At 40.4% G+C, this 27765-nt stretch overlaps 2 protein-coding genes across 2 annotated transcripts in view; one reads left to right on the forward strand and one right to left on the reverse strand.

The window, feature by feature from the left end:
- Window positions 1-221: 221 nt before the first annotated feature.
- On the forward strand, window positions 222-14526 carry PEX5 (peroxisomal biogenesis factor 5). The gene is made up of 16 exons (XM_015814033.1): window positions 222-279; window positions 1548-1736; window positions 2910-2945; window positions 3067-3199; window positions 3414-3548; window positions 4694-4799; window positions 6943-7033; window positions 8281-8403; window positions 8637-8729; window positions 8829-8948; window positions 9749-9892; window positions 10852-10922; window positions 11232-11447; window positions 11682-11847; window positions 12502-12659; window positions 13442-14526. The coding sequence occupies exons 2-16, from the start codon at window positions 1587-1589 to the stop codon at window positions 13641-13643; spliced, it is 1944 nt and encodes a 647-aa protein (XP_015669519.1). The 5' UTR covers window positions 222-279; window positions 1548-1586; the 3' UTR covers window positions 13644-14526.
- A 7254-nt stretch (window positions 14527-21780) lies between these two features.
- The window catches only part of CASR (calcium sensing receptor), a 28435-nt gene continuing 22450 nt past the window's right edge, over window positions 21781-27765 (reverse strand). Inside the window, exons 4-6 of the mRNA XM_015814050.1 lie at window positions 26668-26898; window positions 24301-24424; window positions 21781-23210 (exon numbers count right to left, since the gene is read on the reverse strand). Coding sequence (XP_015669536.1) covers window positions 21781-23210; window positions 24301-24424; window positions 26668-26898 — 1785 coding nt within the window. The remainder of the gene's footprint in view (window positions 23211-24300; window positions 24425-26667; window positions 26899-27765) is intronic.

Here is a 27765-nt window from a genome sequence, read left to right on the forward strand (position 1 = left end):
ATGTTTTGTCTAGAGCAGGGGTGTCCAAACTTTTTTCAAAGAGGGCCAGATTGGATGAAGTGAACGTGCTGGAGGGCCGAACATTTTTCCGAACATTCTTTGAACCATTACAATTAAATGCAAATGAATTATTTTATGCCTCTTTCCTCTCCCTCTCTTTCCTCTCTCTCTCTCTCTCTCTCTCTCTCTCTCTCTCTCTCTCTNCCTTCACAAGGGCACTATACGGCTGCTGGGAAAGGCGAGCTCTGAAGTGGAGAGAAGCAAGGCCTTGGAAGCCTGGTGAGCTGGTTAATTTCATCCCCAAACCTTTCCGGCGGCGGAGACTGGTTATTCAGCCAGGCGTGCAGCAGAGTCGTCGAGATTCCTGAAATCAAGTCCGGCTTGCATTGTCGCTTTCGTTTTTTTCCAGTGCTGGCTATTAGGATAGTATAGATTAGAAAACCTCTTGGTGTCTCAATTGACACAGTCCTGGATAAGCTCCAGAACTTGCTTTCGGCTCTAACTCGCTCCTCGGGTTTTATGAAGTGATCAAGATGCGTGTATACAGTACTGCATGCCCCTGGTGGTGGTTCAATGACGGCTAGGTAACTGTAGCCCACTGGAAAGCATCAGGGCTTAGCAGAGGAGAACGTAGCTTAGATTTTGCCACTGATTGAATGTATGCTGGAAAGGGAATACTGTATACGGTGCTTCCTGGGTTAATAAGTCTGCGTGAGATGTGTTTGTTAGAGTTACTTAATTCATTTGTGGGTGTGTAGGTAAATGTAGTTCGGAGTGATTTGTAATTGTGCAGTTTTAAGCCGAGAGTTGTGCAACATGCTAAAGCAAATGCTAACCATCATAATTTGCCTTAACATGTTGTATGCACACAGGCATTGTGCTTTGACAGCCATAGTGTATGTTTTGCTGGCTTATATAAACTCCGGTAAACCCCAGTAAACAGTAATATTGTCAGTGTAAGTGGTATTTGAGTACCATGCTAACAATACTGTAATAGTTGGGTCTGAGCTCCAACACTTGTGGTTACTGGGGGGTAGGGGTTGGGATGAGGGCTTGGATTAATCAACCTGACATTGTGATTTTGTATTACATGATGAGTTGCACCATGTCTTGTGCTAGCCATAGATCAGACATCTGCTCACTGATCTAATACCTGATATGGTAAGGTAACAAACCATAGTTCATTGCTTGTCATTTTGGGCAATAATGGTTGGTTAGCTGACACTTCCTGGATTTTCCTTTGTCGTTAAGTAATGTCAGCGTTAATCACTATAAAATTATATATCATGCATATGTAAATAGGTAAGCACATATATAAAGTAAGTAAATATATGGGTAGATCTGGATATGACTTAGATAGGTTTTAGGGATGGTGCTCCAAAATTCATTACTATTAGTAGGGAAATTGATGTCTCTGTTTCGTCTGCTGCAGCAGTTGCATTCCATGATCCTTTTCGAAGTTGCCCGACCAGTAATCTAATCGTGCAGACAATTCTATATATACTGTAACTAAATATAATCTGTGCAACTCTTTATTCTTTGGACAGGTGAGGGTTGTGTGGGTGTCAAGTTCTCCACCACCTACCATGGCAATGAGGGAGTTGGTGGAGCCAGAGTGTGGGGGCTCTAATCCTCTGATGAAGCTGGCTAGCCACTTCACACAGGACAAGGGCCTGCAACAGGAAGGACTCCACGGCTCCCTAGCGTGGCCTCCCATTGGTCCAATAGCAGATGTGGTAAGTTTAACACACTGTTTTAGGATACTATTGCTCTGTCTTGGAATACGTATAAAGCTGATTTAGGATATTAGGGAGCCTGAAACTAATTCAACTTCTGGAGATGGTACAAAGCATTCAGTATGTTGATGTGTGTCCCATCTCTGGACTTTCTGCTAATCACTTTGATGCCATACATCCATCTTGTCTGTTGTCTCGATTGCCTTGTATTTTCCTCACTTTTGCCCAGAATATTTTTTCCTATTGTATCTATTTTTTATTGCATCAAAGCGTATGAATTTCACCTTTATTTGATCCAGGATTATTAGTTGGCTCTTACAGTTCACTGTACTTTTAGAAACTGTCTCTGAATGCATAGTTTGAGGATATGTGTTTTCTTTTCTTTTTTCATTCTTGTCATAGTCGTCATATTGCCATTAAATAGGAAATTTAAATATAGGATGCTTTTATGTTTGAGTTTATAATTGCACTAAACTGTAACTTGTGTAGTTTAGCACAGTGAGTTAATTCAGCCATTGGTGTTTATTCAACAAATTTTAATTAAAAGAATGTGATTTAATACAGTATATAAATTCAGCTGTGAATCAAATTGTGGAAGAGTGTGGCTTGGAAGGTTTTTAGGTTTCTTATAAGGTAGTTGTCAGTACATGCTTAGGGTCAGTAGACTTTCCAAAATGTTTTTTTTTCACAGTGGCAGTTTCAAGAGCTGATTAAAAGTTGATCTGGAAAATTCCTGCTTCAAATCTCATATTTGCCACAGATATATTATGTAGGCACACAATTATTCAGGCCAAGTTAGGTTCAAACCCATAGTGCATGGATGGAAGTGAGCTGTAAGCCGCCCTGAGTCCTCCTGGCTGTAAGCCGCCCTGAGTCCTCCGGGAGAAGGGCGGGGTATAAATATAATAAATCAAATCAATTAAATCAATTAAGAATGGAAATAAATATTGTCAATAACCTGAATCTCCCACATTTAGTCTTGCAGGGATCCTTCCTTGAGGATATGTGGAGAGATTAGAACCACCATTATATCTTCTTTTCCCATGTACAGTTCCATCTGATTTAAAATTGACCATTCTCATTGTCTAAAGAGCTGTATAATATCAAAGTGAGATGGAGCCTCGGAGGGCAAAGGGAGCTCAAGATAATTACCACATCTCTTCTGTTTTCTAGGTACCCAAACCTCTTGGAAGAGCCACTGAAGATGATGTAAGCCTTCCCATATTTGTTTCTAACTTCCTCACCACTCTTGACTTGTTCTATGACTTTATTTCCATGCCCCTGATGTACATTTTGCCCACACAAATTCCTGTATCATTTTCTGTGACAGCTGGTGGCAGAGTTCCTTCAAGAGCAGAATGGCCCCATGCTCTCCTGTGGCCCACAAACATTCAAGATGGATGATCTGTTGGCTGAGATGCAGGAAATTGAGCAATCTAATTTCCGACAGGCCCCACAGAGAGGTAAATGTGAACAAGGAAGAGCCAAACACCTTCTGGACAAAAGGGAGTAGGGCAGGCTCTGGCCTTTTGTTTCTAAAAAGGGGAAGGAGAGGGTTGTGAATTATAGAAAAAAATACAGTCTGGTATTGGTCTCACCTGTATGTATTGGGAGATGTGCTGTGTGTGTGTGTGTTTGATATTGGGACACTTATTGGGACCCATTCCTGTTCCTCAGCTCCAGGGGTGGCAGCGCTGGCACTCTCGGAAAACTGGGCGCAGGACTTCCTTGGTGCATCTGATAATGCAGCTGACGTGTCCGCAGATTATGATGGTGCCGATTGGTCCCAGGAGTTCATTGCCGAGGTTACAGGTAAGGCTGCTGTTGGGAAGATGTGGGCATCTCTCACTTTACAGGAGTTTACGGGTATTTACTTATTTATTATTATTTATTTATCTATTGCATTTAATGGAGCAGGGTGGGAAAAACGAAGCCACTGTAAACGGAATGGGTGCAGGATTGGCAGAATAAAGGAAGTTTCCTGCATAGTACTAAAGAGTATCTCCTTTCTTGTTCAGCTTCTTTTAGGCAGTCTTTTTTTTCTTCTGTCTTGCCTTCTGAAGATTTAAGTCTGTAGACCTAGAAAAGTAGGTTTTTCTAGAAAACATATGTTCTAGAAAAGCATGTTTTGAGAAGTCAATATAGCATAGTAGTAAAGGGATTCAGGTTTAATTCCATTCTCAGTCATGGGATAAAAGGGTGATCCCCATGTAAACTACTTTGCGTTAGACGAAAAAAAAAGGATATAAATCTAATAATAAACTGGGTGCATTGCAGTTAAATTAACAATCATGTGCCACCTGAATACATGTTTAATGTCGCATAGGATTTGCTCAACTAGAGTTTCCTTCAATACATAAATGGCATTCTGAATTGAATGTAATTTTTCAACAGGGCCTTAAAAGTACAAAGGCCTTGTAGAGAAGGAAGATTGTGTAATTCTAGGAATCATGTCCTGTTTTATAGTTATTTGCAGAGTTAAATGTTTTGTCTAGAGTCTTGTTATATCCAAATTAAATAATTTGCGAGTCACTTTATTTTTCCCTTTGCCGTGGTAGACTTGTAGACAAGGCAGAATTGCTACTGGAGCTCTGCTTCAGTCATTTCTCTGTGCTTTCCTGATTGTCTTCAGTTGGGCTTTCAAAATCATTTTCCCAATCCCAGTTGCCTTTCTCTGGACTTTTTCCAAATTAAAATGGGTGATGGTGACTAATACAACAGTGTCCCGGCTGGAAGACTATGAATAACTTTATGTAATAACTCATATTTTGGGGTATTAGCTAGGCTAGGGTATTAGCTAGGGCATTAGCTAGGTCTAGGATAATTGAAGCTGACTTTGAGTAGGATAGTAGGTATTTCTGTGCAAAGATGTTTGATAACTGTTGTTGTTTCTCAGTGCCCCTTCTTGCTTCTCCCAGGCTGTTTAGTTAACTTACTTTTATCCCATTTCTGTACAGATCCATTATCTGCATCTCCTGCCAAATGGGCAGAAGAATACTTGGAGCAGTCAGAGGAGAAACTGTGGCTAGGTGAATCAGAAGATCAAGCCTCAGCTGATAAGTGGTGAGTATCTCTGTGGTTTCTTCCGATAATTACACGTGAATCCATTGAGATGCCTGGAAAGGTTTTCCAAGTCCAACACTGGCAGGCCCATTCTTACCCTACTTATCTTACGTAGCTTATAACTTTCTGAAAATCCAGCAGCAACAGGAGTGCTGGTGATCAAATGGTCCTCAGTCCAGAGAATTTTTAATAGTGGGACAGAATTTCCCACTATTATGAAAGAGATTCTAAACTACGGAGGACCTTACAAATTTACCAAATTATCATCCCATACTACCCCCTGTCACATTGGAAAAAAAATACAGGTAGTCCTCAACTTACAACAGCTCACTGAGTGACCAAAGTTACAACAGCACTGAAAAATGTGACATTGTCATTTTTCAAAGTTACAACTTTTGCAGCATCCCCGTGATCATGTGATCAAAATTCAGATGATTGGCAAACTGGTTCATATTTTTGACTGTTGCTGTTTCCCAAGGTCATGTGATGCCCTTTTGCGGCCTTTTGACAATTAGAGTAATGGGAAAGTCAGATTCACTTAACCATCATGCTACTAACTTATCAACTGCAGTGATTCACTTAATAACTATGGCAACAAAGGTTGTAAAATGGGATGAAATTCACTTAACAAAAGTCTCATTTAACAACAGAAATTTTGGGCTCAGTTGTGGTTGTAACTTGAGGACTACCTGTACAGCATTTTCTTAAGCGCGTTGGGTTTCCATTGCTGCCTGCCTGACTATCCAGGCTGTATATTGTCTCTTTCTCAATAAATGTATAAAATATTCTGAAGATGGATTAGATTCAGCAATTTTAAGGGTTGAAAGCCACTCCTGAAAACTAAAAAGTAAACTCCATGTATGTGATATATGTTCAAGATGGAGTTAAAATTGGACATGCAAATTGAAATGCAGCCATGCCTTATCTCTTGCACTACTCTTAAGTAGTTAATTAGCAAGGAGGCCATCCGTTTGCTTAAACTCTAAAGGCAATTCATTTCATAGCTTGCCCCACCTCCTGTGAAGAAAGCAGAATTAGAAGCTGATGTCAAAGACAATTTGATAGAGTATCCAATAGGAGCAGATTTCAGACAGTGAGTGGGTACACTGGATTCCAGAGACCTAGATATTCGTATTTTGTTTGCAAAATGTGCTTCATCATATTTGTGGTGCTGAATATGGCATCCACTTGAAATACTGAATGAGGTTATCTAAGGATTTGGGGTAAGATCAGATTCAATTTATATTTCAACTCTGCTCAGATTCAGATTTAACTATGTATGCAGTGACTGAGTTCAACCGATGAGATGGAGTTTAATCAAGTGAGTTCAGTCAAATAAATGGCAGTGTTAATGTAGGAAATTCATCTAAGTGGAGATAATTGTATCTCCCTTGAAGGACCATGTAGACAATTCAAGGTAGCATTAAACCCACTCTTATCTTTAAATGTCCAGGTGGTATCTGTGTCACCTTTTCATTTTGGTTGATTCCCAGCTGCAATCTCTTTTTGGATTGTATACCACTACACTTTGTACGTGGTGGTACGTTTAAACTAAAGTACCAATTGAACTAAGCTACTAGACTGACCTGGGCCAGATAAGAGAAACACATTCTTTCAGATTTTAAATATCCTTTAGGAGACAGTTTACTCTGGATCCAAATCAGTGTATTCTTGTACTTCTTGAAGCTCTTAATTGCCTTGTTCCAGATAATAAAAGCTTGTTTGTTCTCTCATGTTTCTGTGTGAAAACCAAGATATCTTTAGGGGCCTTCTAAGAGAATGGGTGGAATAGAGACTTTTCTGTACTTATCCCTAGAAACAAAAGAGTTTTGTTACGGTTTGTGAATTATTTTACTTATTTTATATTCTTGTTGTAAGGGTTATGTGCTACTATTTTGCTTCTATAGGTGAAATTGGTTGGGGCTTGCTTTTTATTTTAATTTTTATAATATTTGTAAATTGCTTCAATCTATGTTCATTTTTTAAGCTCAAATTTTATGTTAAAATTCAAACTAGGGTTTGAATTGCAAACTGGAACATGGGATAAGGAATAAATAAAAATATAGTGCAAAGGATCAAATCACTTTTGAACATAGCATTGTTTTAGTTTATCCTGACTCTGCCCGGTTTGTTCTGGTCATAGGTATGAGGAATACCAGCCTGAAGACGATCTGAAAAAAACAGCTAATGATTTTCTTTCAAAAGTGGACGATCCCAAGCTGAATGATTCTGAGGTAAAAATATGACTGGTGTTTTCTTCAAAAGAAATAGCGCAAAGTTGTAAGACTGGAGAAAAAATAATTGTGGGTATGTGCATGCCAGTGTATTTGATCCTGTAACTCATTTAAACTCCATTAGCTATCAAAATTTTCAGCTTCCAGGGCCATATGTGTACCCACATACACACAAGCCACCACCACCCTTTCTTTGCTTCCTTGTGCATCATCTTTTCTTCCCAATGTCCTGATTTAAAGTAATCAACATGCATTGCTATGAATCGTCAGGGCTTTCTCCAGCCTGTTGACCATCTGACTGGATGGGCTGCCAGAGACAGCAAAATGAGGGAAGAGGGCTTGTTATGGGCTACGTATCCCCCACCCCTGTGAAAAATGAAAATGCAATGGCTTCCCCCCCTGAACTGGTTAGGTTGATTTATTATTACCTCATAAGGAAAATGAAGGATTCCACATCTCTTGATTTTCTTAAGGATAGCCTTTCTTTTCTGATCTCCAGATGTGTTAGGTTTCAGAATTCTAGCACATCTGAAGACCATTGCATTTGGAAAGACTGTCTTAGAAGATTGGTGCTTCACTGTCAATAGTGTAATATAATGGCTAGAGTTTTGGAATTTGTCCTAATGATTTCCTAATGAAAGCTTGCTCACTAATGAAGCCTGCTGGGCAGTTATGGATAAAACCCATTAGAAAATGCAGAGTTAAATATAACCATGCACCAGGTTGGAAGCTCCTCTTTCTGCTGAGCCTTCTGCCTTTCATCAGTGAATCTCATGCAAGGCACAATCATCTGAGTAGTTCTTGTCCTCAGTATCATAATGGAGTTTTTGTTAACACAGACACCCTTCCCTGCTTCCTCACTGCAATCATTCATGGTAGAACAGCATTCATATTCTTAAGGATTAGTTAGAAACTGTGAGGCCAGATTTTACTCTTGTTGTCAGATCAAGATAAATTTGGGATGAGACTGGGTGAAAAGGGGTAGTTCTGTAGCAGGACTTAACCTGGTTTTTGACCTGTACAGTAACCTTTTTGGAGGGTTTTCTAGAGCCTTATTGCTATTATTGTGTAATTATTTTACATAACCGCTGATTCCCATGTGCCCAGTAAAGCTGAACAGGTCTTTTGCCTTTTCTTGGAAGGTCTGCTCAGGCCAGGTACAGGCTAATCCAGGCAAACAATATATTTTGGAGGTGAAAGGACATGAATAATGATAATCTCTACCTGTGTCTCCTTTCTTCATGCAGTTCGTAAAATTTGTTCGCCAGATTGGAGATGGGAGGGTGTCCATCGAGGCCAATCGGGTGACCATTAATCCCAGGGACCAGGATAAGGCAGAGCAATGGGCAACTGAGTTTATTCAGCAGCAGGTAGGATTCCTGTCTGCTGCTTGCTGCTTTCAGCAGGAGAACTCATGGCAGCTTGCTCCATGTAGCCAGTAAGTGGATTTGGGGCCCAGAACTGAGCAGAGCATCTGTAGATGAGGAGCAGATCAAAGTCATCCCCTTCCTAATTCTGTCAAAATAGCCTGAATGTTATATGTTGCTTTGCGTATTTAGCTTTCTTTTAGAAGATTTTCCCCCCCTCTGCCTTCTCTTCTTAGGATACATCTGAAGCCTGGGTAGATCAGTTTGCACACACTGGGAATGCACTGGACCTGGATCCAGAATTTGAGCAGGCCAAGACTGCTGTGGAGGTAATGGACGTGGCCCGCTTTCTTCTGTGATAGGAACCCTCTCTAATACATTTATTTGAGGGAGAAACCTGGATATTTTCTTTTCTCTCCTTTCTCTAGTCAGATGTGGATTTTTGGGACAAATTGCAGGCTGAGTGGGAGGAGATGGCCAAGCGAGATGCAGAGGCTCATCCTTGGCTAACGGAGTATGAGGATCTTGCCAGCTCCACTTACGACAAGGTACCTGTTGCAGAAAGGATGCTGGGCTTTGTACTCTCTGTCCCTCATTTTTCTTCTTGATGGTACAACTCTTACTAGCGACTGGTGTGGATAGCAACTTTTATATATAAAAAAAGGTTGAATAAATAAAACATAAGAGATCCTTATTTTTTTTAAAAAACAAGATGGAGTAAACAGAGTATAACTTTTTCTTTGCACTATCTTCTTTCTCTCCTGCTAACTGCATGCCTCCAAATTTTTCTCATTTTAATGCATCTTGGCTCTGGGTGGTTATCCAAATGCATCCTTCAGTAGCTTGCCACTTTGCCCCCCCCCCCAGAGCCAATAGAAGCTGGGCCCTGAGGCAGGTGGTGGGGCCATATTGACAAAGTGCTCTTAGGGTACACTTCGAGGATGAGTAGATGCAATTATCTGCCTCCGCCTTCTCTGCAAGTGTTAGTTTTTTCATCATGTAATTTCTAGAATTTTGGAGGCAAGTGACATGAGCTATGCCCATTTTCCTGCAGAAGGTAGAAGGTGTGTCTAGAGATAGAAGATGCTCTCTGCTTACTTACCTCTGCACCTAAGACCCCACTTAGCCTCTTCAGTGCTGTCCCACACTCTGATTAATTGGCAAGGAGAGATAGACTGCCCTGGACTTGCAAGCAGAAGAGAAAAGCAGATGGACTAGTCCTTCCTGTTGTTGTACCTTAAACAAACAGCAAAACCCTGCTGTGGAGTAGCAAGTGTCCCATCTCTTTCCTAACATCCTGGGAGCAGCCTTTAGAAGCAACTGATGTTTTGTTCTTCCTCCCTTGTAGGGATACCAGTTTGAAGAAGAAAATCCTGTACGGGACCACCCGCAGGCTTTTGAGGAGGGGCTGAAATGTCTGGAGGAGGGGCATCTCCCCAATGCTGTCTTATTCTTTGAGGCTGCTGTGCAACAAAAGCCCGATCACATGGAGGTGAGTGAAGGAGGGCCAGCATCTCTCTGCCTTGGCTTATGTCAAATGGCAGCTTAGCCCCTGTGTGCTGCAGGGAGGACCATCTTTGATCACATGGAATTAGATATATTCCTTTGTAACATTTGTAATTGGAGGTGGGTGGCTTTACTTGGGTGCCAAGGACTGAACTGTCGCAGTTTGCAGAGTCTAAAAAAGAGTTCACCAAGAGTAAAACTTTATTGAAAGTCCATCTAGGTACAGCTGAAGCAAAATCAGTTCTGAGGTTTTCCTGCGAATATCGGCATAGCTAAAAAAACCCCTTTTCTTCCCTGGGCCACCCACAGTTCATTGTCCACCAATTACATGCAGTGCTTTTGTTTTGGGAAAACAGTCTGTGCCGTTTGAACCTTGGTGGGTATCTCCTCTCAGGCAGCAGAAGACTCTCATGCATTCCTTAATTTTTCCCCCTCCCAAGGAATTTACCAACTTCCCCTCCCGTTTCCGTTTGGCAAACTGTGAGCCGAAATCAGGTTTAGGCAATGATGAAGTCAAGTCAGTTTTCACATCATGTTCCTCTTTTGCAGAACTGGAGCAGAGTTGCTTCAGATCAGAATTCAGTTCTTCGGTCTCATTCCTGGACAGGGTTGGGGTGCGTGCCACCTTCTGGGTCATGGTTTCTGATGTTTTCCCAAAGCCGGGTTAACCATGAGAGGGAAAGAAGTGGCTGCTTCAGGCACCAATTGGGATTTTGCCTTATACCTCCACCGCCATTCTGATCAATCCCGAGAGCAGCTGCTTGAGCATGCTTAAATCACTGGCTCTCTGGGCCAGCTGGTTGCTTTTGATGTGTTGTCAAGTGTGCACCCCCTCCTCCCCAGAAATATTTTTCCCCCCTGCAGTGACAAAAAAAGATGGAGAGGAGAAAAGAAGATTTGCAAACATCAGCCCCTTCTCTTGTTTTTGTCATGTCTTTGTGTTAGGCTTGGCAGTACCTGGGAACCACCCAAGCTGAGAATGAACAAGAACTTGCTGCAATAAGTGCCCTTCGACAGTAAGTAACCTTCCCGAGCAGCCGAAGTGCAAGGCCTTGGGACCTTCCAGTTTGGTAGTCCAAAGTCTAAAGGCCAATGAAGCTGACTCTTTGGGGATGTGTGCGAACTTAAGCTACACCCTTGCATCTTCTCCTCACCTGAAACGAAACCAAATCCATTGTTTGCAGCTGGCCCTTTGATGTGGGGTCAGCAGGATTTTCTTTCTTAGCGCAGAAAGAATTGGGTTGGCAAATCAAAGGGATAGGATTGCACCAGTTGCAGTTGTATCCCTTGGTGTTTTACCTGTATGATTTTCCTGCTTCCTGTAGGTGCCTGGAGTTGCAGCCCGGAAACCTCACTGCACTTATGGCTTTAGCTGTCAGTTTTACCAATGAATCACTGCAGAAACAGGCATGTGAAACCCTGCGTGACTGGTTGCACCACAAACCAGCCTATGCTCATCTGACGGGAAAAGAACCCGAAGGGGAGAATTCTAGCCCAGGTCTTGGATCCTCCAAACGTGTTCTGGGTTCCCTCCTAACTGAGTGAGTGTGCAAAATGAGCAATAAATGGGAACTGGGCAAATAGAATAGAATAGAGCTGGAAGGGACCTTGGAGGCCTTCTAGTCCAGTCCTCTGCTCAAGCAGGAGAACCTATACCATCTCAGACAAGTGACTGTCTAGCCTCTTCTTAAAAATCTCCAGTGATAATAAAGCAAGATGGGACTGGCGGTCGCCCTTCTTACCACATTGGTCTCTTCATTTTTTCCCTTCCTCAGCTCACTTTTTCACGAGGTGAAGGAATTGTTCTTGGCAGCTGTCCGTACCAACCCCGATGTTGTGGATGCTGATGTACAATGTGGCCTGGGTGTTCTCTTCAACCTGAGTGGCGAGTATGAGAAAGCTGTGGATTGCTTCACTGCTGCCCTGAGCGCACGCCCAAATGTAAGGAAGGCACGGGGAGAGGAAAAGGGTAGTAGGAGAAGGTGGCATTGTTTTCTCACTGAGGCTGTTTCTGAGGGCAGGAGTCAGCTCTTAAGACTCCTCCATACCAAAAGTGGTATGGAAATCAATGGGGAAATACCAAAAGTGATATTTCTCCATCGATATCAAAGTACAGCCACCTCAGTAAAAACTAAGAGAAGCACTTATGAATGCTATCTAAAGCTAGAGCACTTCTAGCCTTTACCACAATCTTGCAAAGGAGGTGAATCTGTTTCCTATGGGCATGACAGATAGGAGACTTCAATCAGAGAGAGAGAAATCTCCGCCCCCACCCCCAAGAAGTGGCTTTTTTGGTTGTTAACCCCTTAGCTATCATACTTTCCCTGCAATCTTTATCCATTGTAAGGGAAAGAGAAATATAGAACGACTAAGGAACTTAATTGCGGTCAGTACTTCATAGGATTGTTATTGAAGGGGAAAATGGGAGGGAGGCCTATAGAAAGGCACAGTGATGAGCTACTGAAGATAAAGACCAAGACTAAGCAAATAGTCTTGAAACCCAGAAAGTTTGAGAAGAATGTGTTGTTTCAGGGGAGGGGAGGAAAAACCAAAGTTGTTCTACCAAGTCTGATCGAACCTGCTTCCCTCTTCTAGGATCATCTCCTTTGGAACAAGTTGGGAGCTACCTTAGCCAACGGGAATCGGAGTGAGGAAGCTGTAGCTGCTTACCGCCAGGCGCTGGAACTGCAGCCGGGCTATATACGTTCTCGCTACAACCTAGGCATTAGTTGTATCAACTTAGGGGCCCATAGGTGAGTTGAGTGGCTTTAAAGCTGAGGTTGGTTCTACTGCTGCTTTTGATTAGACGAGGCCACCATAGACTTGAGCTACTACACGAGTGGTGGATCAGGCCACTCTGAAACCCAGAGAAATTGCCATCACTGTTGACTTAATAGTGCCTTCGCTCATTTCACCTCCTCTTTCAAAAGGTCATATTCACCGGCTTTTGGTGTGTCTCATCTACAGATGGTGCTTAAAAGTTTGTGAACCCTTTTGAATGTTCAATATTCCTGCATAAATATGACCTAAAATGTGATCCGTTTTCCACACGTCCTAAAAGTGGATCAAGAGAACCCAATTAAGCAAACGAGTCAAAAACATTATATGTGTTCATTTATTTACTGAGGAAAATAAAATAGTGGTTAAGGTGTTGAGGCCTAGAAACCAAAAGATTTTGAGTTCTGTGCCCGCTTTAGGCATGAAAGCTGTCTGGATGATTTTGGGCCAGTCAAACTCGATTCAACTCATCTCATAGGGTTGTTGTTGTGGGGTAAATAGGAGTATTTGATATGTTCCCTGCTTTGAGTTACCTTTAAAGTAACAAAGGTGAGAGGTAAAATCGAATAAAAGATGATCCAAAGTTAAGTATTTGTTTTGGCGAAACCAGCAAAGAGCGCCTAAGGTGTATGGGAAATGAAAGTCTTAGAACTGCTCCTTCCTTCTCCCTGTGGCTAACATTTGGGACAAGCCTGGACTGTGAGCTATTCTTGATCACTCTAACTCCCTTCCTTGCCGTATGCTGCTGTCTTGACAGAGAGGCTATAGAACACTTCTTGGAAGCCCTGCAGATGCAGCAGAAGAGTCGTGGGCCACGGGGTCAACAGGGAGCCATGTCTGACAACATCTGGAGCACCCTCCGTATGGCTCTCTCCATGCTGGGCCAGAACAGCCTCTATGAAGCTGCAGATGCCCATGACCTTCCTACCCTCCTACAGGCTTTTGCTATTCAGCAGTGACTCATTGATGGGCTCCCCTGTGAATGCGGGAGGGGCCCTCTTCCGCACCAGTCCCTTCTTTCTCTTTCCACCCAGACAAACATGGCTGAGTCAGGGACACTTCTCTCTTAATTCTAAAGCTGTTCCTGAAAACAACATATACATCTATTTTTGGTCTCCTTTTTAGGGCAGGTCACTGGTTTACATGTTGTGCTGGATCATATTTCTGTAAAATTAAGCTTCCTTAACCTATGCAAATCCAGCAAGGAATGGTACCTACTGTGTGCCTGTCCCAGCCTGCAAAATTTAGTCTAGGAAAAAAACCCTTTGAGCAGAAAAGTATTTAAATTTCCCTGCAGTGGTGTCTTGTAGGCACAGATTTAAATGTAGTGGGCTTTTTTCTTATAGGTCAGTCTCTCTGATACAAGGGAAGGAATTCTGGCCCTTGAAGAAGGACATTAGTTTTGCCTACTAAATCAGAGTGAATGCTGGTGGTTTTTTGCGCACCCGGTTGAGATGATTTCGTTGAAAAGCCCTTTTGCAGAAGGATGAATCAAAGTATGAATTTTGGGCTCTGGACTTGAAAAGTGCTTCTAATGTTAAAGGGACAACAGAAAGGGAATGAACACCACTTATGAAGTAGCAACGTAGCTGAGGTCACCACCCCAGAGATGGGAAAGGAGCAGCCGTGTATTTATTAAAGTCAGAATATATCTGGGAAGACTTGGCAGTTATCAGAGACACAAAGTGTGGGCCAAGAACTTTCTCTTAATTACCCCTCTGCCATTTTGGTTCCTCATCAATAAAATGGATGGGCTATCTCTCTCTTCATCAGGCTTTTCCCTTTGGTGTAATTGGCTCTTTAAATATAAATATATGTATATGATTTTTGTTGGGAAAATGTTTTTAAATTGTAAAGTATTTTGTATAATAGAAAGTGAAAGAATAAAACCTGCCAAATTAAGCTGTCAGGTTTTCATTTTGTCCATTGTTTGCCAGAAAGCAGCAGGGATCACCGTCCCTACACCATTAACACGGTTAACTTGTATTTATTTGAAAAATCTCCCATTATATTACAATTCATGCTTTTTGCACAACTTAAGAGCTAGGTTGCTGAGGTCTTTCACTCATTTCTGACATAATCGGTCTCCTCAGCCAGTCTCAGGTTTAGGCGAACTTCATTAATAGTCATTTACAGATGGTGAAAGCCACGAGTTGAAATTGGGAGATTGGGAGGTATTTGTTTGGAACTCCATATTATTGCCTTATAAAACCAGTCCTTGCAGAGCTTTTATCATGCATTTTCTTGTATTAAGGTCTCCTTTAAAAAGGGAATAAAGCTGAAGAAACAGCGATTAAAGAAATAATTCTAGAGGATTTTTCCAAACCCAAAAATGAAAAAGGCCACTAAGTTATCTTTCATCTTGGCCTTCCTTTTCCTTTGATTTATGACTTTGCATGATGAATAAACTCAGCCAGTATCTAAAATATATTATTCAGCTTCCTATCTATTTTTATTGACTCTGGGCAGGGATCAGCATGAGGAGGAAACTGAATCTCATCCCTCCCTTTCTGATCTTCCTACCAAGATTTTAATACTCCAAACAGATATAGGGCTGCATGATGCTGATTTTGTTATTACATAGCTCAGATGATGCGCATTGACTCCTCCAGGCATTAACAATTACCAAATATATGTAAGGAGGTCTTATTTCAAACTTTAGAACATTATCAGTGAATCTGCTTTTTCTTCTTCTTGTGCCATATCCATTATCGGACGTTGGCGATCATGTTGGCGATCCTGTTTTTATCAGCAGCCACACGAAAAGGTGCTGCTGAGTTTTGTCCAGTCCCTTAGATTTTTGAAGCCATGATGTTCTTCTTCTGCCTGGACCTTGTTTGCCTTCAATCTTTCCCTGGAGGATTAAATGGAGTATGCCGTATTTTTCTGGGTGTCGCATCACATGTCCGCTTTTTCTAAACACCCTTAATTTTGAGGGTTTCCCTCCTCCCCCATTAAATGGCTTATGCTTAATAGTAGCTGCAGTTTCCTTTTTTGTTTCTACGATGAGTTTTAGCCATGTTTCTAACGGGTAATTCTGAATTATTTAATTTTGAAGGATTTTTAGGCAAGGGCAAGTACAAAGAAAGAGTCTTGAAATGCTGGGACAGGCCCTCTTTTATTTAGCTCTCCAAAAGGCACACATTATCAGCTTATCTTACATCTGCAAAATTCAGGAGGCAACCGTACTCGTTGATTTGAGGACGTACACAGCCATATGATATAAACATTACAAGCAATACAAATATTAACTGTAACATACAAGAATAGACTTGGCATCCCTTTAAACAACCAATAGTGAAACTTCATGGTGTATTACAAAGCAGACAAACCTAGTGGTGTAGATGGTGCAGCAGCCTACAGCTGCTTATACTACTGTAGAAATCCAAGCTGGTGCAGTTAAAGCTGCCTATTCTGACATCTCCAGAGTGCTGGGAGCTGCACATCAGTTACTGCTTTCCCTCTTTTAAATGTGTTGTGTTTGTGTTCTTTTGTTTGTGCAGGTATAAATTGGCGATAGATTTACAACCTATAGTGATGCCCAGAAGTTTTTTTTATTGAGTCCTCAAACCTGGTACTACCTTTGAAAATTAGAACTGTTATTGGACTTTTGGCTACATATAAAATCTTGATTATTTCTTAAATTTCTTTGCACATTAGAGTACTTTGAAAAATCCAATTGACCTCCCATTGTCCATGCACAATGCTTTCAAGTTTTGTTTTAGAGAACGAGTGAAGTGAGATACAGCAATGAGCACTGGGGGAGAGAGAAATCACTCCTGCTCTTACACTGGAACTCAGGATGACACCAAAGAAACGGATGGGAATGCATTCATGGCAAAGCCATACGGGTTTTAACATGAAATTAGAATACATATTAAAATGTATAAAGATAGTTGAAGACATGATAGCCATGTGTGCAGATGATAGCCATATGAGCAGACAGATATATTTTTAACAGCCATTTCATGTGATTAGAGAATGTGATCCAGACAACATATGTCAAGGACAAGCAACAATAGTATATTGTTTTCATGCTTAGCTTTTAGAAGCATTTCTGTGATAGCTCTGAGAAACAGGATTATGGCTTAGATAAATCTTTGATATGAGAAAAAGGAAACTATTCAATTTCTTATGAACTAAGAAAACTATTTTTTATTTTTATATATGTTGCTAGAAGCAGCTTAATTGACTAAACCTACTTTTATCTCTTTTAAAATGTCATGTTCTAGCTAGACCTTAGTAACTAATTCACTAATATCACTAGTGTTATGAAGGTACAGCAAAGTGGCACGCAGACAGAAATTATTGCTCGGGGTATCTGCACCAACTGCAAGTGAGGGAAGCAAACAGATCATTTAGTATGATGCCAGTGGATAGATGGCATTTGCTAGATATGGAACTCAATTCCTGTTCAACAACCACCATGCTATCAGCAGTGTGACTCAGTAGAAACAGATGAAGACATCGATGAATGTTAAGTAGGTAGTCCAGTTTGGAAGGTTCAAAACTACCTTGAGGTAGGTGACCTCCCCCAGCTTCTTCACAGAGAAACCCACCATGAAGGAGTTCAGGAAGAGAACCTGCGTTTGGCCCATTTTCTCCCCAGTGGCAAAATGCATGACCACCACTCACAAGAAAAGAAACTATGGCTTGTTGTAAATTGCTTCTACAGCCCTTACACCTGCCAACCAAGATGGCATTTGATGCCAGTACTGTTTCAACAAGTCTTTTCTTTTATATGTAAGCAATTTAAAAAATGATTGTCTTTAAATAATCGGAAAGTAAGATATTCAGGAGGTACATGGAACACTGCTAACATGCAAAGCTCACTAGTGCCATTTGGGGTATGGTCTCTATTTTTCTCAGTGAGTTTCCCAAATGATAGCCCGGAGCTCTCCAAACTGTCATGCTGCACTTAGAGCCCTGGAATAGAACTGGGGAGACTCTTAAGATCAAATGTCCTGTCCTCAGCCTCACAGAGTACCTCCCCCCCCTTTTAGGTTTTCTCATAGGAGAAGCGTGAGGGTAGAATTGAAGAGGGAAATACTATGTATACCATCTTGAGCTCCTGAATAAAATCTTAAACATATAATACGTGGAACAAACAGATATGTGTACTTATTTGTATATGTGTGAGTCTAACATCCGATGAAGAAAATAGAGTACTCGATCCACCTACAGTATTATGACCAAGCATAGACAGTTGGTTGAAGAGCTGAAATGGTACCAGTTTGCTTTTATTCAATCAACTTTAAAGTCACAAGAATATTTTTAAGATTTTAAAGCCACATGAAATGGCTTTTCTGTCTTCAGCCTTCGGGTCCCTATTGTTTATTTTGAACCAAACCCGGGCAACCTTCACTTGCTGTGTGGAATTACAGGAAAGGAAGCTTTCTAATGCATGCTGAAGAGATGTCTGTTGACTAATATGAAAGGCTTCCAGGACTAGTTCATGATTAGCACAAGGAAGCCATTCTGCCCTAAATAAACCATTCAAGCTGAATGTAGATTTCTTTATCTGAAAAAAAAGCATCTAAGCTAAGAAATAAACATCCCCTGAGGTTTCTAGCAGATAAAAAGATATGGTTTTTCAGACCCTTTCAGCACAAAATGATAATAAAATCCTTAATGCTCTGGTAAAGAAATACTAAATTCACGTTAAGTATTAAGCTATTTGAGACAAGCTTAATTTTATGACTTTCTTTAGCCTCAATATGAGGTGTAAGGTCTGCATCATCTAGCCAGGGGTAGGCAACCTTGGCTTTTATGACTCGTGGACTTCAACTCCCAGAATTCCTGAGCCAGCTGTGCTGGCTCAGGAATTCTGGGAGTTGAAGTCCACGAGTCATAAAAGAGCCAAGGTTGCCTATCCCTGATCTAGGCTTATATTTACAAGCATTCTGAAAATTTCAAGAAAAAGAGTGTAACTGTGTGTTGATTATATCTCACATCAATTATTTAATGTTTTCAGAATGCACTGAAACTTGAAATAATCCAGGGATATACAGTACGTGAATGAACACTGAAGGCCATGTTGTATTGGGTTTTTTTTGTTAGATTCCAAAATCATCATTTAGTATTTTCTTTTTCCTCAAAATCTGCCACTTCAGGATTAAATTAGATTTGATGAAGAAGTCCACTTGACTGGATTTCAAAACTCTTAAGAACAGCTTTTGATATGTGGGATGATAAGGTTTGGGGAGTTCATCGGGTCCATGATAATTTTCTTGTATTCACCAGGATTCTTAGTGAAGATCCACTACAAAATTCTTATTGTCACTGAATTAATCACAGAGAAATGTATCATATCTTTTACATCCAAGGTAATGCCTTTGTCCAAAGATATTAAAAAATTAGTTCCTGATGGACCTTCTGTCTCATAACTATGTCAGATGTAAGTTAACTAGTGACTTAAATCCAAATGTATGCTTATTAGTTTCTATTCCCCAACCAGAAGCCGTGGTATTAATAACATAGCATTAAAATTATATAGTAATAGTCCTAGAATGAAGTAATAAAACTTTGGATATAGTTATATGTTTTTTTCTACATATGAACAGGTCTTCTATCTATCTGTGGAAAGTCCAATCAATTCCATAGGTCAAGGTTGTTTTGCTTTTTAAGGACTGGGCTTTTTTTGTGTTATATACAGTATACTGTACATTTATTTTAATACGCCTTGCTGGTTTGAGGTTTGTTTTTTCCTATTTCCTTTTAATTTTTGCATCTGGTTAATGGTTTTTTTTTTCTTCTTTTTGTGCATGTGTATAAACACACAAACGTGGCACATCTAAGCAGCTGCTGAGCGAGCACAGAGATTTGTTTGGAGTACCAGAATTGAGTGAGAGCTCATCTATAGTCCATGCAAAAATCCTTTTATGGTTTGTCCAAGTGGTTTCACTTTAGCTCTCTCATTTTTTGGAAAGGAACAGACATTCTCTGGTAAATCTTGTTCAATGAATGGAAGCCAGAATCCCTGCCAATCTACTACAAATCACCCACAGTTCAGTAGATCCTAAATTACCTTCCATTCATCCCTGAATAAATGGATAGTTAATTCCAAAGCACTCCATAAAAAGGCATTAAAAACAGAGAAGTATCTACATTTCCTCTCAAACAATTGATTCTCTTTAGCAACTGTCTGCAGTCTATGATGAGCAGGCTAATAAGGCTGCATATTGTATTGGCCCATGATTTGATTCACCAGGGCTAATTAAATATAGTACAATTGGGCAGAACTTGCACATCATACTAAGCTATAATACGATTGGTTTGGGCTTGGCATAGAGTAACATACCACACCTGGTTTCAATCATCCAGATTCCCCTAGACAGCAGCAAAGAAGTTAATTCTCTGAATCTCTTTGATGCCAGCTAGCAGCAGTCCATGTACCTGCAGCCCAGATCTTGGTGCATGCCTACTTTAGCATACTGCACTGACCCAGCCACTGTTCAATATGCTCTCACAACTCAAATGAAGTTTTCCATTGCATTTGTCAATGGGCACACAACATTGCTTTATTTATATGGATAAATATAAATATTTCCTTTGTGTGGGGAAAATGTGTAGTGATTCATCTGTAGATCTTTTGGAAAAAGAGGGGTCCCTCTCATGCTATGCAAATACAGGTACAGCAAGAAGATTCAATCAGAATTCATTACAATCAGACTGGCTTCTTTCTCAGTTCTTTCTGTATGAACAGGAGCTTATGGAACTCAGCTTGGCAACTTCTGTCTATAAAACACATTTTAAAATGTAGGAATTGCAGACATTAGAGTGTCCAAGCTCTGACATTCATTCCACATGTAGCAAAACATAACATTTAACTATACCTGCCATTTATTTGCCCATTAAAACATTTCTAAAGTCACAGAACAAGATTAAACTATCTGCACATTTTTCTACTGAAGTATGATTCAATTGATACATGCTTTGAAATATGACTAAATTATATTTAACTAACTTTATTAATAGCTTTTCATAATTAAAGCTGGTTCTATAACCAGGTTCATAATTGAATCTGGTTCTGTAACCAGGTTCATAATAGAACCTGGTTATCTCCACAATTGTCCTTGTTGTGCTGCTGTGTGCTATGTTCTTATTTTCTAAACCTTTGTTTTGTTTTGTTTTTAATTTGTGGGACACACAACATCTTACATCTGCTCTTCTCCATTTGAAGCTCTTTGATGCACAAAAGGCCAGCTAGGGTAGAGATAGCATCCAAGGCTGACAAGAAATAATGGACACATTTTCACTGAGCTCTTTGTATTTCTATATTTTCTTTATAACCGTGTTTCTCAAGATATGTTTCTTTAAGACATGTGAACTTCAACTGGCTGGGGTATTCTAGGAGTTGAAACCTGAACATCTTAAAGTTGCCAAGGTTGAGAAACGCTGCCCTATGGCTTCTCTTCCCTTTCTCTGCCTTCAAGGTGAGTTAAATCTGCCCCCCTTCCCATGTCAGACTCCAGGCAGCAGCACTGGAAAGATGGTGATGTCTCTGAAGACCACAGAATTCTATGTCTTAGATAGGAAACATCTGCCTTGCCTTCATGTGTAAAAATATCACTATAATTTTAAATACTTTACAAGTTCAAGCCACTGGCTGAACATTATTTAGCATGCTGTAGAATATTTTCTAAAGCAAACTGCGTGACTTGTTTTATGTAAAGCAGCCAAGTTTCATCTTGTTGTAAAGTTGCTAAGCAGTTTTACATATAAAGAGGAATTAATATACACAAGGAAGAAAAGGGGATAATATACTTTGATGTAAAAGCAGAGCATGTTAATGGAACCTCAGACATGCTCACAACTGCAGTGGTGGAAAGGAGAATAAAAAAAAAGTTCTTCTACAGCACAGCTGGGAAAGATACCTTCTTGCCCCTCCAAAGTTTTCTTTCTTGTATCTTCCACAACCATGGATGATTGCACTAAAAGGATAGCTAAAGGCATGCTAAGGAACTGTTTCACTCAGCTTTCCTTTGAAAATGGATATAACCTGCTGATTCTAACAGTAAGAGGAATTAGAGGTGTATTCAATTCTTCTCTCCATCCAGGAGAAAATTGCTCAATAATTGGTTCCTTTTCCTTTGATTATGAATGGATGGCATTCTCTTTGATGAAGCCACTGCCTACTAAATCCCGCAGGTATGCAGCTGACAAAGAAGGTTGTCCTTCTACATGTTCTCCTTGCTTGGTTTCTCCCACTACTGATTCTGGTATGCTGGATTCTTGATTTGAGGGCGTCTGGAATTTGGGCTCTAGTGATTCATTGCCATGCAGAGGAAGCAGGGCTTTGTGCCGCGTGAGACTATCATCACTATTGCGGGTTTCCAAGGAGTTTCTGTGCTTTGCATTTTTATTGGCTACAGCATTTTTCTGGTGCTCCTCAAAGCTTAGTGACAAGGTGACAGTTCCACCACCAAAACTCACCTTCTGCTTGCACCCATGTTTTTGCTGTGGTTCTGCAGATGTTGGTATTGAAAAGGGCTCTTCCTGGTTGCTTTTGCTGCTAATGGATGAGGATGGGGTAGAGCCTGTGGAGCCCCCCAGGCTATTGGACCTCTTGCGGGACACATTGCTCCGTCGCAGTGTAGCTCTGGCTGCCACTTTGAAAGCATGAGCAGCCGTGCTGCAGCGTACTTCCTCAATGGTGTTGCGGGATGGCTTAAAGAGGATAATGTAGACCTTGTTGAAGAAGATGCATGCTAAAAGCCCAAAGCTGGCTGCCAGAATGGCAATCACCTCCACTGCTGAGACAAATTTGCCATAGGTGCTGGCGTAGGCTGGTATAAAAGAGATCCAAACAATGAAAAAAATCAACATACTGAAGGTGATAAATTTGGCTTCATTGAAGTTCTCTGGTAGTTTGCGGGATTTGAAAGCAAAGAAGAAGCAGATAGCGGCCAGCAGACAAGTGTAACCAATTAGGAAGCCCAGTGCCATCAAGGAGCCCTCATTACAAGTGATAAAGATGATTTCATCCTCCATTTCATGATTACGAAAGCTAGAAGGGGGAGCTGTATAAAGCCAGATGACGCAGATGACAATTTGCACAAAGGTGCATAAGAAGACCAAGAGGAACTGAAGGTTAAGTCCCCACCACTTGCGATGGAGGCTTGTTGGTATCTTAGCCTCAAAGACCAGAAGGACACGATTGGTCTTTACCAGAATGCAGGAGATGCAGAGCACAAAGCTGATGCCAAAGGCCGGTTGTCGTAAGCGGCAATTCCAATCTTGAGGCTCTCCAATGAAGAAAAGAGAGCTAGAAAAGCAACAGAGCAAGGAAAACAGGAGGAGATAAGAGAGCTCCCGGTTTGTGGCCTTGACAATGGGCGTGTTGCGAAATCTGGTAAAGACTCCCAGGACAAATGAGGTTAAGAAGACACCTAGTATAGCAAAAAGAGTGAGAGCAATTCCAAATGGTTCTGTCCAGGACAAAAATTCTATTTGCTTGGGAATGCAGAAGGTATGGTTTTCATTGGACCAGAAGTTTTCAGCACACTTCTCACAAGCACTGGCATCTGGAAAAGACAAAACATCCTCGCTTAAAAGAAGTCATCTGAACAGGAAGTGCACTTAGTGGCATCTCTGTCAAGAGGCCATCTACATGCAATACTGCCAAAAGACCATGGCTCTATTCTTTCACAGACTTATTATTTTCCATGGCTTTTGTAGAGGAGAAACTCCTAGAGATTGTACGCAAAACTATGGCTTGTACATCCTTTAATCCTTAGTTTGGTTCATTTACAAAAAAAAAAAAAGGAAAGAAAGTATGTTCCATCCTCCTTCAGGAAAAAAAAAGTTTTCCCAGGGATTGTGTTTTGGCAGAAGTTTTCCTCCTTGACTCAGAGATTACCTCATGATTCTTTAATATACAGTACAGTCCCCAGGGACTGTACATGAAATTATGTTTAGAATACAGTGCCAACTCTTAAACTCAAAGACCAGTTAATCATTCTGAGCACATTTCTGTTCTGTTGCTTTTCTCCTAAACCTGCACTGTTACTATCGGAAGGAATAATCTGCGTCTACTGAAAAAAATTCCCACTCGACATTACAAACTAGGATTTTAACAAGAATTCTTCCCAACAGGCTATTTTTCATCTGTTGGAATCAACCTTTCATGGAGAAGCGTTCCATCATACAAATTTCGTCCTGGACTCTGGAGGCATAAATTGTTAAAAACAGACAAACAAATTCTAGGGTTTGGCTTAGGTGGACAACATGCAGCCATATATTAAAAAAAACTATAGGCACAATCTATAAAAAAAATAAAATATCAAGAGTTGGGGCGTATTAAAGATTCACCACAGTTTTTGAAAGAAAAATAGTCTTTTTCTTCTCTTTTCTTTCTGTATAATCTGGAGATTCATAAACTTATCTTGAGGAGGCCCTGATCCTTCCAATTGCATTCTCTTCTGGGACAAAATCCACTGCTAATCCGTAAATATAGTAACTGGATGGAGCGATGGAAGTGGTTAGTAATTCATTAACACATTGTAACAGGGTGTCGTTACCAATGGTGACTTCCAAAAATAAATTCTGAGTCCATTTGGATAAATGTTTCTAATAGAGGAGGGGGCTATTTTCTTTCCCAGAGTCATATCATACCTGTTTCATCACTGATCTCTCCATCTGTGCATTCAACACATTCAAAGCAGCAGGTGGGCTCCCCCTCAATGATACCTTTCCTTGTACCTGGAAGGCAGTCTCTGCTGCAGTTCGAGAATGGTACCTTAAGGAATAAAGATAGGTTTCATTAATATCTAGGTTGATGCTCCTGATTGGTGGTGAAGCAACACCCTTCCAATCCTTTGTCCATCAATCATGTGTGAATGAAGACAATCTGGGTGGAGATCCACTGAAAAGGTAAGCTGATAGGAAAGAAGAAGACTGATTGCAGATCTCCATAGAGCTGATTGTCAAAACAAGGTCGATGGTGGTCTTTTCTTCTACACACAAAAAAAGAAACAGGCGAGAAGCAAAACTGCTACTCTTTGCTGTATCTTTCAGTGATCCAAAGATGCTACAATGCAGACTCAGAGAGGTAGTCAACCTGAACATGCAGTATTGAAAATAGATAAATGGGTACCACTTTGGTGGGAAAAACCTAGCTGCTTTCAGGTGTGCGGAGAGCAGGAAGCTGGTGTTGGATCTGGCTGGATGTGAAGCATTGCGACACAAGACAAGGCAAGGTGAAACCGGTGGAGGAGTCCAGAAAAGCCAGCAATCCAAATGTCACTAGTTATCTGATAAAAAGCTCTCCCTGTGGTGCACCAAGAAGAGGTGCCTAAGCGCTGAACAGAACAAACTAGTATTCTAGGCTGTTAGGCCTGCATTGTTTGTCTAGCATATGTAGATTTCCCTGACATTATATGCCACACTCTACATAAAATAAAGTCAACCTGAGACAAAAGGCAGGTGGGCATTATGTCTTGCTCACTTTGGCAAGTTAGTGAGTAGCTGCCATGGCACCAAGAAGCAGGTGGAGCTGCTACTTCCACTTGCCCACTTCTTTAGGAGCATAGATGTGAAGAGGAATTATGCTGGCCCTGGATAGCACATCAGAATGGGCTCAGTTTCCTTCCCACTGAGGAGATGCACATTCTTCTCAGAAGTAGAAATCAGAGCTAAGGATCTCCTGGTCACTGCTTAAAAAGGGAGGGAGAAAGGCCATATACATAACTGGGCTTGGAAGTGGAATAGTCTGCCCGAATATTCTAGCATGTACTGTAAGAAGCAGGGAACAAGAGGTGCATATGCCTCGTTTTCCATCATGTGACAAGCATCACCATCTGATAAATGTGTGAACTATGCTTTTGACATGAGATGTTCTTTCTACAAATGTGAACTTAGCATAAGGGTGTATGAGCCCACTGTCAGTGTTTAACACTGTCAACTAATTATTGCTGGCGGGGAATGAAAAAGTCCAACACAGAAAGGGCACCTAGTTGAGGAAGCTATGAACTCTACAGTAATATGAACTCTATGGTAATCCTATAATCCCAGGTTTGCAAACAAGATCAGATCTGGAACTTTCCAAACAGCCACAAGATGGAGCCAAAAAGAAGATCTGCTGACTTTTGAATTGGATTTTTAAGGTCAACCGTTCTGAATGAGCAACAACAATGCTTTAAAATAGCTTTTCTTTAAGATACAAATGGTAGAAAAAAGAACAAAGAGACAAACAGGACACTAAAATACTTTTCTGTTTAAATTTTGTGCTAAATATTATTTTTGACATCAGCAAGGTGTAGATGGCTGTAGTACTAAAGCCCACAGAAAAGCAAAATGACTTGACAATTGTTTGTCCACCTTGGGGGGGGGAGGAAAGATAAGTGCAAAGGAGTAGAACCTGAAGGGCCCAGAGCAATCTGATTGCAAAAATCAGGCATTTTGAGAAGAGTATGACTGAGGTGATCATGAATGGCACATCTGAACTGAATAAGCAGTTTTGAATTATAAAAAAATTAAGTCAGCCATTTTTATTTTCATGAGATTATCTTTAAGAAGCAAATACCCAAGAAATTCCACAGAAGCAAAGAAAGATTTTCACAATGCAAAGAAGCATTGAGACTTTTTTTTCAAAATGAGGCCAGGCTGTGGAGAATAGCTGTTGCACCTGCTGTTGTTTTTCCATTATACAACAGCATCACTTGACAACAGATATCAAACAAAAATATTTTAATGTTTTATATGTATATGTATATACATACATACATACACACAGACATTAAAATGTTTTATTTGATACCTGTTGTATCAAATACACACACACAAACTAGTTCGATCTCAAAGCTGTGTTCTTCACTCAGAAGAAAAGAAAAGAAAAGAAAAGAAAAGAAAAGAAAAGAAAAGAAAAGAAAAGAAAAGAAAAGAAAAAGAAAGAAAGCTATCCTTTCCTGAGGAGAGGAAAGATACTGTGGATCTCCTGGGAAAATCTGAGAAATATCAACTAAAATGCTGGGTGTCACTTACCTCTTTGGAAAATCCACTCCATAAGATCTTATTTTCATTGATAAATAACCTTTCTCCTTTTTTGGCATAAACATTATAGTGTCCAACCTCTTCAAATACAATGGAGCCATCTTCTGGGGACAGATGCCAATTGATAATTGAATAATTTCCTATTAGGCCTCCTGACTCATCAAAATCCACTTGCTCCCCCATATTATTAGTGAAGTTCAAGTGTCGCAGATGCTTCAGTACCTAGAAAAAAAGACCCAGAGATGCTGAAGTGATCACTGCTGTGAATGAGGCATTGCTGGAAGAGTACTGCTTCATTGGCACCCTAAATAATAATAATAATAATAATAATAATAATAATAATAATAATAATAATAATAATAATAATAATAATAATAATAANGGGGGGGGGGGAAACTTACACGACAACACCACTGCTTATTTATCAATTACTAGCCCAAGCCAATAAAATGAGGAAAAAGGAAGAAAAGATTCCGACAATAAAAACATTAAATACTTAAAAACACTAACCAAACAAATGCAAATAACACATTAACAAGTTCAGAAAATGATATTCCTATCTCTCTTATGGCAATTGCTAGTGAGCAGAATTAGGCAATCCACCTGATTATTTTTATAGGCAAAAAAAGAAAAGTTTGTTTACCTAGCTGGACCAGATGAGTGACTAATAAGGAATTATACATAGGAGACCACAATAAAATATGGGAAATCGACTGTATTGCTAGTTTTGACAGAGAGTGCAAAGGTGATCTTTAAAGACTATTCTTCTTCTCCAGAGCCACAGATGATATAGCATTATATCTAGCTAACTAACCAATGTTTTCTTAAATGGAACAGAGATGACATTAGTAAAATAGTTGCCTACTTTCAAAGTTCTTCTATATAAATTAATCTTAAAGAAATGGGGAAATAAGCTTTGATCCTTTTATAACTCAATATCCAAAATATGCTGTTTAATCTCTGTGTTTGCTCCTCACATGCTTTTTGGAGGAAGAAATTGGCTACAAGGTCACAGTAAAATGCCTTCTTTCCAGTGAAGAAGTAAACCTACTAGCAAAAATTAAGGAGGCTGAAGATCCCCTAAGTAAC

This window comes from Protobothrops mucrosquamatus, unplaced genomic scaffold (genome assembly GCF_001527695.2).
Source record: "Protobothrops mucrosquamatus isolate PMUCROS unplaced genomic scaffold, P.Mucros_1.0 scaffold212, whole genome shotgun sequence".
Lineage (NCBI taxonomy): Eukaryota > Metazoa > Chordata > Lepidosauria > Squamata > Viperidae > Protobothrops > Protobothrops mucrosquamatus.

Coding starts and splice junctions, on each gene's coding strand:
- PEX5 (XM_015814033.1), top strand. CDS start 1,587: ATGGCAATGAGGGAGTTGGTGGAGCCAGAGTGTGGGGGCTCTAATCCT. Junction 3,549..4,693: donor GTTCATTGCCGAGGTTACAG/GTAAGGCTGCTG, acceptor ATTTCTGTACAG/ATCCATTATCTGCATCTCCT. Junction 10,923..11,231: donor GCAATAAGTGCCCTTCGACA/GTAAGTAACCTT, acceptor TGCTTCCTGTAG/GTGCCTGGAGTTGCAGCCCG.